This window comes from Citrus clementina, unplaced genomic scaffold (assembly GCF_000493195.1).
Source record: "Citrus clementina cultivar Clemenules unplaced genomic scaffold, Citrus_clementina_v1.0 scaffold_2, whole genome shotgun sequence".
In the NCBI taxonomy this organism is placed as follows: domain Eukaryota; kingdom Viridiplantae; phylum Streptophyta; class Magnoliopsida; order Sapindales; family Rutaceae; genus Citrus; species Citrus x clementina.
The window spans coordinates 30616565-30627347 of record NW_006262688.1 but is presented as its reverse complement, the minus strand read 5'-3'; the positions used below and the strand labels follow the sequence as shown (position 1 = coordinate 30627347).

General features: G+C 34.2%; 1 protein-coding gene across 1 annotated transcript; it reads right to left on the bottom strand.

Moving 5' to 3' along the window:
* Nucleotides 1-3803: 3803 nt before the first annotated feature.
* On the bottom strand, nt 3804-5763 carry LOC18051895. The gene is made up of 4 exons (XM_024191582.1): nt 5551-5763; nt 5362-5464; nt 4663-4831; nt 3804-4096 (listed from the first exon to the last, which is right to left on the bottom strand). The coding sequence occupies exons 1-4, from the start codon at nt 5635-5637 to the stop codon at nt 4093-4095; spliced, it is 363 nt and encodes a 120-aa protein (XP_024047350.1). The 5' UTR covers nt 5638-5763; the 3' UTR covers nt 3804-4092.
* Nucleotides 5764-10783: the final 5020 nt, after the last annotated feature.

Below are 10783 nucleotides of genomic sequence, written 5' to 3'. Positions count from 1 at the left end.
TAAAGCCATCGAAATTGCTCCAATAACATTATCTCATCTTGCCTTAAGTGCTCTAATTTTTACCTTGAACATTGTCGTTTTATTGGAGAATTTTTGTATTTGGATCGTGCGGTGCACGTGCAATACGATGAATATGCTCAAAGTGGAAATTTTATTGTTTTTGTTTTTTTTTTTTTTTTAAATTATGGAGGGAGACAAAGTGGAATATCTTTAATCATTCTTTGGCCTTAATCACACCTTTTTTAACATCACTTTTAACATTATGGATTTATGGTCCTCCTTTGGAGGTTACAAAGCATGAAAGGACTAAATTGATAATGGCGTGATGAGTTTGACTTTGGGAACTCCTATTAGTTAGTGGAGGAGTTTGATTACAAAACATATGGTTAGTTATACAGGAACGAAGTCCTTTTAATTTTAAATATAGAGTTATTGTTCTTTCATTATTATGGTAAGTATAGCGAAATAAGAAAATTATTATATAAATTATATTAAAAGGTAACGTTTAACTATATTAATTTTTTAAAAATAACGGTATACTATAATTATGTCATTGCAATTAGTCTAATGAAGAAGTTACACTGATGTCACATGAGTAAAATTGTACTTTCATCAAACGAAACTCTTACTTGTAGTTAAGTTTTAGGCTCCGTTTGGTATAACTTTTCAAGTGGAGCTTATTTAAACAAAGCTTTAGTTAGTAGAGCTTTTACAAGTAAAGTTTTTACTTTAAAAAAAAAATTGGTTATTTATTTATCAATGAGTGCTTTTATTAAAAATTATAAAATTACTTTAATAGGCATTTTTTTTAAAGTTATGTTATGAAAAGAATAAAATAAGACTGTCAAATAAGTAGATGATATTTTATATATTTTAACATTAAAAAAAACTTTTCAACCTCTATTTTCAAAAACTCAAAATTTGAGCTCTTATTAGAAGAGGCAAAATATCTTATTTTCCAAAAGCTCTACTAAAAAGCAATCAAACAACAATAAAATTTTTGATAAGAACTTATACCTATTAGATAAGATGTATCAAATAGGCATTTAGACTTATTATCCTTTCACTACGCCAAGTGTTATACAAATAACAAATCACTATGCGGATTACTGAGAGGTAACACGTCACTACGTTAACTTTTTAAAACTACTTGTCTACTAACAATTGGTCATGCAACAAATCAATTACAAGGGTAATATTGTCATTTAGTTAGTATTGTTAATTGAATCGGCAATGATCTGTTGTTTATCACCAAAAGCATGGCAAAATCGTAAATCCATATGACATTGATTTATATCATTTTTTCTTTATTTTAGGAGTTATTCATTAAAGGAAAAATTAGTCTTTTATAAGTTAACTAGCGGAAGTGTAGAAACTATTGTTCTTAAAAAGTTAATGTAGCCAAGTATTACATTTCAATCATTCATGTGGTGAATTGTTATTTTACAATACTTAGCATGGTAAAAGATAATAACCCTTAATCTAAAATCTGCAATGTAAATATAAAAATCAAACATTTAAACTTGTAAGTTTCATCTTTTAGATCGCAAATTTTACACTTTAGATGATTAGATAAGCGTACCAATTTGGCTAAATCACTTGTTTTTTTCACTCTTCCTCTTCGTAGTATCTTTTTTAACTCGTTGAAGCAAAGTGTGTCGATTTTGGGGTGCAATGAAGCTATGAATGATGGAAGGGAAATGGGGCCTAAAGAATTGGGAAATCATGTCGTCCATAGTGAACAAAGCACCATTATATCCGCTTACGAGAGATGAGATGTGGAGAATATGGTGTTCCAAATTGAGACGGTGCGGGAAGACTTTTGAAACCCATCAGCAGGAGCAGATGTTTTATGAAAAACATGAGGGCCCCCATGAGACTTTATTGCCATGCGTTGGTTGGTACAGACAAACAAAGCATGGCCAACAACAAAATCATGCTCTTGTCACCACAAGGAGAAATAAGATATTGGAGAAGCTATGACTTGAGGAGGATACAAACAACATGAGAAATCAACACAAAAGTCATTTTGCAATATTGTTTGTTCACCACCCCCTCAACCTTTTGTCCCCTCAGGAATCCCATGAGCCGAATTATGACATTAGCCATCAGCATTCAGCCATGCGGCAACGGCAAAAACGGGTAAAATTTTGATGAGCCAATTTGCACAAGTGGAGTCTGTTTCTGCCCGCTGGTCTTGTGACCTCTGAAAAAGCCCATCTATTTTTAGCGGGTGTGCAGCCTTTTGCTCTATAGCTAGTGCATCTTCTCATTCAGTATTAGGCTTGGCAAAATTCGGGTCCGGTCCGCGTTTTGGTGTTGTCTGGAACCGGACTGGATGAGAGAAATACAAGACCGGACCTGGGTTAAAACCCGGTTTTTCTGGGTGCGGTCCGGGCTTGAGCCCAGCACCTTCCGGGTCCGGGTTTTGATCTAGGCTTTCTAAACCCAAATGTGATAACTTCAATTTTTCTTCTTCAATTTTTTCTTTCATTTCTCTAACAATGCAAATTTAAAAAAAGAAATAATCAAATAAACTCATTCAATCTCAAACTTTAAAAAAGAAAATAGTCAAATACAAATATATAACACACTAACCATGTAAATTTTGCACAAATGATAAATTAAAATTATTTCAATCTACTTTCTAATACCTAAATTAATCCAATTTCAAACTTAAACTCATTCAATCTATATATAAAATAAATAAATTAAATTCAACAACACAATAATCACACAATAAATTTAAATAACATCCAACATATCATAAATTTATAATTATATATTTATATATTCTTTTTTAAAAAAAATTATTAAAAAATCGGGTCCGGTCCAGGTTCTGGATTTTTGGTGTTGAACCCGGACCCAGGTCCGGTTTGTGCATGCGGTCCGGGTTTTGCCCGGACCAAATTGGCCGGGTCCGGTCCGGGCGGGCTTTTTTGACACCCCTACTCAGTATGCGCGTCAATTTAAAAAAAAAATTAAAAACCATTAATCTAAGTGATTATTCCGCCATTAGACGTATTGTTGTACATCCACTCTTGTGAGAGGGCAAGGACATACAGGGAAATTAGAGAGTTGAAGAAGTGGATGATATTTTTGAGTCCAGAAGCTGACCACAGATACAAAACAATACTTATATATTTTGAAGTTTTGACCTCCATAAATAGCTGTCGTTTGAGATTCTTCATCGACACCGTTTTGTAGAGCAAACACTAAACTACTACAAACATATATATGTGTCTGTGTGTGTGTATTAAATTTCCCTTGTTAATTTTAATGTAAGCAACCAGCAGTCACCAGCCAGGCTGCCTAACAGGGGCCACATAGACCAGCATCTGATAGTTGTGAACTAAATCATCACTGATTGTTTAGCATTGAAATAGCAAGCTTTTCTTACTGCGTCTTGCCGCCTTCATCTACTAGCATGTTCGATTTGAAAAACATGAAACGAGAGGAGAAGAGAAGAGAAGAAAGGAAAGGAGGGAGGAGGAAAGGAGAAAAGAAAAAAAAAATAAAGATGATTCCGCATCGACTCAAATAAATAAAATTGAGATTGATATTCTTTTTTTCTTAAATTTTCTTCGCTCCTCTCTCCTTTCCATTTCCCTCCTCTTCCCTCGTTTCTTCCAACCAAACATCCATTTCAGTATTTACTAATATTTCAAAGATACGAAGTAGGTTCGAATACAAACCCCACTCTGCTAAATAATAAGAATAATAGTAAAGAAAATCATATTATGTTTAGCAAACTGGACTTTCTTCATGCGGTTACCATGATAGTTATCACCAAATGGAAACAACTTTATTTTTCGCATTGGACAAGGCCTTCACTAAATAACTTGTTACATGGAATATATAAATATAAATAATAACAAATAATATTAACAAAATTTCCAAGATGAAGAGAAAAGCAGCCAGCAGGGGATGAAAATTCTGCAACAATAGCAAGAAACTCTGCAAGCCGTGGAAGATAGTATTCACACCAATCAGATTAGACTGTCCTTCAACTTGAACAGCTTTCATAATGTCCCAGTCCTGTTTCCTCTCTCTTTTCAGCTTTTCTGTTTCTTCTGATTAAGAGCAGCCTCTTCATCTACACAAGGAATAAGCAAATACAAAATCAAACTGTTAGTTAGATAACGCTCTCCCAAGCATATTTGAAAGAGCACTGTATTATTGATATATCCGCTCATAAGTTTGATGCTCCTACCCCTTGTTATGATGCTGATTGAGGCATAAGCAACTGTATGAGTTTGATAAGCAAGATAAGTCTCAACCTAGGTTGGCTTAAAAATATTCTAGAGAATATAAAACACCATGTGTGCACACAGCAAGAGAGAATACAAGCAAGAGAAACCAGAGTTGGCCCAAGGAAACATTGACATCAATTTTAAATTTATTGAAGGATGTTGGAATACAGCGTTCAGTATACATTCAGAAATGTGATAAAATGCCAATTAAAAACAATACTAATTTACAAATAAGTTTAATAGTCCTTGAAATAAATTGCCAACAAACCAGTAGGGGAACATGTTGAAGATTTTTCTATTTATTTGTGCTTCAGTCATGTGAGAATAATTCAAATAACAAACGATTGAACAAACATTAGATCAAAACCCAAGCAAAACAAACAAACTGAGTTTAGCAACGTCATTATACCTTTTTGAATCAATGTGAAGACATGTCTTTAGCTCTTCAACGGTCAAGATATCCTCATTATCACATTTTAATAAATTGCAACCAGCAATAAATTTTGCAGGCTCAGCTGAGCCTGGAAAAAGTGATAAATCCTTAAACTTCTCCTTAAGACGTTCCATCAAAATGAACCCTGAATGGGATCCAAAAAGAAACCGACAGTCAGACAAGTGTGAAGTACAAAAATCAACTTCAAACATCCATAATCGGTGACTTGTTTTGTCTCTGAATCATAAATTCCCGTGGGGTAGTAGACATATCTGACCTTCACCTACATTAGTTTCGATTGATTTTTGTTATTATTGTAAGCACATGGATGTAGCTCTATCTTTTTTTATACCCCCACCCCAAGCCACAATATCGAATACAACACACATTTCATCAAAATCCTCTAAACATGAAATTTAGATGTATGATGCAAGGGGTAAAAGGAAACAAAAACAATATGTAGCTACAACTTGGTTATATAATTCATTAAAGAATTTGTTATTCGAAAAAACGGTTATAAGAAATTTTAGAGAATGGTAAAGCAAGCTCAAACATTCATCTAACAACTCTATCAACTCTAAGTAATAACTATGTTAAAATGAGATGTCACTCAACATTTCATTAACCTCCAAGAGTAAACAATTAACACCGAAGGATGAATATGGATAGAAATACCTAGGGCTCGAAGCGCCTTCAAATCAAATTTATTGGCAAGTTCTTCATGGCCAATTACTTTAGCACGTTGTAAAACGAGCAGCTTTAAGCTAATAAGCATGTCCTGCTCGAATGGGTTAAAAAAAAAAGGTCAAATTTCTTTGACAAGAAGAAGAAGATGATAACGAGTGGAAGGACAAGAGATCTTACAAGCTCAGATTCGGAGAGGGAACAGAGCCAGCTGACATCTTCGACCCTATTCTTACTCAATATTTCATTCATCTCCTTCAATTCCATGACTTCACCTCTCTCTCTCTCTCTCTCTCTCTCTTCTTTCACTCTACGCGGCGGCCGCAGCTCAGTCCCACTCTCTTGTGCGCAGCGTCTGTGAATTTGAAAATTAGGATTAGGGAAATAGGTATTGGGTTTCGAGTTTTCAATTTATATTTTAAAATAAATTAAATTAAAATTTAAAAAATAAATTGCGGATGTATTTAAAATTCTGGTGGGTGTGAATAAAAATAAATTTCACACGGTCAGATATATTTTGACATTTACGATCACCCAGGGAACTGATTTTTTATTTTCTTTTATAAAAAATATAAATTAAATTTAAATCTATGCTTTTTTGGGGTTAAATTAAATATTAAAAAAAATTGTTTGAAGCAAACCAATTTTTGAACGTGAAGAAGGAGTAAATCTCTCATAAATCACTAAGCATGATATAAATTAAATATTTTTATATCATTAACGGTAAAATTTTGGACTCAAATATTCAAGAATCCAATATGATGGCTTAGTAAATATTTGTTCTTTCAAAATTCTGTTCTTAGCAGCCAATCGATTTGCTCAGTCCAGTAGCCACAAAGATATCCAAAATATTTCTCAAAAAAGCTCAAAGAATATCTTTTCCTCGTGTTCTTTATCTATTACATCATCTTGGGCTTTATGAGTTCAGGCATCAAAACCATATCTCGTTGCAATGGCAAAGAACTTTAACCTAAGATTTTTAATTCACATCAAACCATAACACACTTATAAGATTTTCAGATTCAGCTTTGATAAGTTCTAAAATAGCCTTTGTAGGTCTGCAACTTCATATCTAAATCAAATTAATATAAAAATAAAAGAGTCGTGCTAAATATCTAGAATGCTGAGAGAAACGGTAATTTGTGATGTCGCTTCGTCTCTCTCTCTCTCAATGTTGTAGATATTTTTTATTGTTAAAAAAAATTTAAAAAAAAAGTGAAAATGACAAAAAGTTGAATATGTTCACGTGTATCACTCTCTATATCTTGACTTTATCCTTACTCTCTTCATATCATCGCTCCCTATCACACTTCCTCGAATATGTTCACGTGTATCACTCTCTCTGTCTCGACTTTATCCTTACTCTCTTCAGATCATCGCTCCCTATCACACTTCCTCACTCTCTCTGGTCTCTCCCTCCGGCTCCCCATCACATTTCCTCACTCTCTATGGCTCCCCATCACGCTTCTTCACTCTCTCTGGCCTTTCCCTCCGACTCCCCATCACGTTTCCTCACTCTCTCCAGCTCCCTATCACGCTTCCTCACTCTCTTTGGCTACCAAACACGGAGCACCACCCGTTTTAGATAGCAAATCGCAGCCCTGTCCGTTTATGGTCAATAATTAAAGAAAATGAAAAAATTTTATTTTTTATGCATTCTTAGATTAATTTTATAAATTTTATTGGTAATTATTTTCACTTTTTTTAACAATAAAAAAATAACTACAACGTTGAGAGAGGTGAAACGATAGTGCAAGTTATCGTTTCTCTCAACCTTCTCCCAGCGTTCTAGATAAGAAACATTTTCCAAAATTAAAAAGGAATTCACCAAATAATACAAAAACTAATCAAACCCTGAAATCACTAAGCTTAATTTGATAGTGGTTGTGGCAGAAGGCTTCACGAACGGCGGTGGGGTTTCTTCATAGATGGCATTTATTGTGATACCTTGCCCTCCTTTGCTACCATCGATGCTTTAGCTCCATGACTCACAGATGCTATCATGTTGTGGACATGGAGAAGATGAAGCTTGGAAGACGATGAAAGAAGGAGAAAAAGAGGAAAAAAAGGAAAAAGGGAAAGGACCTTGGAGAAGATGAAGAAAGAATATGACACACTTATCCTGCAACACAAGCAAATTAATTCAATAAAACACTCTTCAAGCGAATGCCAGCTTCTAATATGAAAAGTTAAGAGCAGAACAAAAGTAAAAAGAAAAGAAATTATAGAGAGAAAAGAGAACTGAGTGTTTTTCATTGCCTTTATTTTGTAGACCTTACAATTCTTATATGCTTCACCTCCAGCAACCTCTAACAGAAGGTGGTTACAAAAATATCAACTATCAAGCCAAAATAACAAAAACCAATAAAAGATTTTATAAAGGAATCCACAACATCCTGCTTCTCAAACACCATAATCCTTCAGCCAGCTGGGTGGTTTCCTCACTCGTGATGGGCCTATAACAGGTTTTGTGTCGGGCTTAGCTATATCTTCCTCCTGGTGTGATATAGCCCGTTCTTCAATAGGTTCCACAAGATATGGATTGGGTCACTCTAAAGAAATTGGCATTGTTGTATCATAATAAAAGAGAATAAGAAAGAAATAGAAAAAGAAAAAAATGTAAATAAATAAAATAAATTTATTTTTTCAATTCTAACATTGTGTCCAAGCACGCGTCACTCAGGTGGATTAAGCCTTAATTTTATACTCGGTTAAAGGCTAAGTGGCTAGGGCTGTTGCACTCCAAATTAGAGGGCAACAGCTCAAACCCCCACAAATATAATGTGAGGGTAATTCATTCCTTAATTATAATGTATAATTGAATGAATGTATTCTTTTCCCTTACCAAGTCTGAGTGGAGCAGACATCTCTCGAATATTAGTGAGGGTTAAAAATCTGAACAGAGTTCCATTAGCATTGATGTAAGTTGGTTCTAGTAATAGTCTGATTTATAAATACCAGTTATAATTTCATGTAATATGAGTTGTAGTTTGTGTAATAGTCTCACGTAAATATCAGTTATTTTCCCGGAGAGAAAATTTGTACATCGAGATTTTCATGTGCGAACGTGCTTGGGAAATATGAAATTGACTGGAAATTAAGGCTAGTTAGTCAAGAAGAAGAAAATTTTGTTCCAAGTCTGATGCCGTTTTGCTTGGTTCTTAACTTACGGTCAATTGAAAACCATTGACACATGACTTAGCAGATTCAATTCGTTTACAATATAAAGGCACTATTGGTCTTAGCAGCACCTTGCAAAAGCAGAAGCTGAAACCAGACTCTTTAAACTGTAGCATTGTATTGTGAGGGGAAATTGTAAGTGCTTCTGCGCTGCTTTTAGAAATCAAACAAACCATGAACATAGCTGTAATCCATCACGCCCTATTGGGCTTGTTTGTAGCTTTCATTGTTAGCTCCTGTTATGATGGTCATTTCAAAGATAACTTGGGTGTGGGTGAGCAATCAGTGTCAATTTTATTATTATTTTTTTCAATGCATTTATTGAATCATTTTACTAACTTTATTTTTTCCTGAATATGCAGTTGAATTGTATGGAAGAGTGACGAGAAGCATTTGTAATGGCTTCATCATTATAACAATCAAATTCCTTCATTTCTTTGTCGCCAAATCTTTGCAGATGAGACTTACATCAATGTTGCAGGCTGTGTCTTCTATGCCATCATCCTTACTACTATTTTGGGTACCATGAATAATTCAACGAATGTCATCTATCTCTGCTGATTTCATTAATCTTATTTTGATTGAAAGTGCATTAAGGCCCTAATTATTGTTAAATAAATAAAATACTGGGTTGTAAGTAGGCCTTGATGTGCATCTGTTTACTAAAAGTCAGAATCAACAAATGTCTTCTTGTTCAGATTTATAGAACCACTTCAGAATTATTATGAGATTTTATAAATGTTTTCATTTTTCGGGTATAATTTTATGAACTGTGCTATAAAAGACAGCCAAATTAGATTAATTTATCTGTAACCATTATCTCATACAGACAACATGCGAGCAATGGAGCTTCATAAGAGCCATTTTCCGACGACAATTAAGCTAGTTACTGTGGAGGGAACACGTGATAACTGAAGTAGAATTACTCTCAGTTTAATGCATTATCAGGGGCAAATTCAATAACATGAACAAATTGAAACTCGCATAAAAACTGCTACAAACACCCAAAGGATTGGCAGAACTCGTATGCGCCATAGGAGTTTTTAATGATTCCGAAATGCCAATCATCTTGGGTTGCCCCTTCAACAAATTTTTTGACATTGTCTTCAGTTTCATCAAAAGATATCTCTTCTCTGTGTCTGTTCACCCTTTTCTTTATTTACCCTATTCAATATGTATAAAAATTGTAAAGTTTCTTATGGAACCCCTTTAGTTCTAAAACTAACCCTGGTTTCTTTGATAAACCCCTAAAGGAAACCCTTAACGTGCTCCCCTGTCTCTTTTCAACTTGATTTGCTCTCACTCTACGAATTCCCCTTCTCTATGATGATAGGATAAATTGAACCTTGCAGATCAACTTCATGCTTTATATAAGATGTGCAGGAAAAGAATTAACTTGAAAAAGGTTGAATATACGTGGAAGGCTTTGCATAAACTAAAAGATAAACTAAATGCAAGGCTTTGCATAAACTAGAAGATAAAACTAAATGCAACGGCAGTTGAGAGCATATAAAACAACAAAACAAGGGTGGCGACATCTTTTCCATGTTTAATAAGCTTTGAGCACATGGCTGTCAAATCAAAAAGTGGAGATTAATCTTGAAAGGAAAATTATAATACAAAGATTTTTGGACTGTTACTGCCAAAAAAACAAAAAGAAATAAGCAAAGTATATCCAGAAGCAAGTTTCGTAATCCCAGCTAGCGGCAAATACTTATTGAAAGACTAGTATTTAAGGGTTCAAGCGATTTGAGGTTTGGTGAAAATTTAAAGTTGTCGCGGGGGGCGTGCCGGGGGTGGGGGAGGAAATCTTACATGTATGAGTGTATCGAGTTTTTGGCAAAAGAAAATTATTTTTGTTTAATGTGCGGAATTAGTTATATTTTTGTCATTCGATGTAATTTTATTGAAGGGCAAAATCATAAAACACATAGAGGGGTTTTATCAATTAGGTAGTTTAACTCTAATAGGTTTTTTTTAACATAGAGGGGTTTTATTAATTTTATTGAAGGGCAAAATCATAAAACACATAGAGGGATTTTATTAATTAGGTAGTTAAAAGGGTGCCAATAGTCCAACCCTTAAGAGGTTTTTTCAACATGTAACCAGAACGAAATTTACGCAGCAAATTCATTATTAACAAATCGCTCTCTGAGGTTGACTCCTTGCTCTCCAAGATTCCAGTCAACAATTTGTTGTCGGGATATCATCTATTTTAATGCTTTGCTTGTCT

What these genes read in the sequence shown, in the direction of transcription:
- LOC18051895 (XM_024191582.1), bottom strand. Translation starts at nt 5,637, where the DNA reads ATGGAATTGAAGGAGATGAATGAAATATTGAGTAAGAATAGGGTCGAA. An exon ending in CCCTCTCCGAATCTGAGCTT is followed by an intron (nt 5,465 to 5,550) that starts GTAAGATCTCTT and finishes CCATTCGAGCAG; the next exon opens with GACATGCTTATTAGCTTAAA. An exon ending in GAAGGCGCTTCGAGCCCTAG is followed by an intron (nt 4,832 to 5,361) that starts GTATTTCTATCC and finishes GATCCCATTCAG; the next exon opens with GGTTCATTTTGATGGAACGT.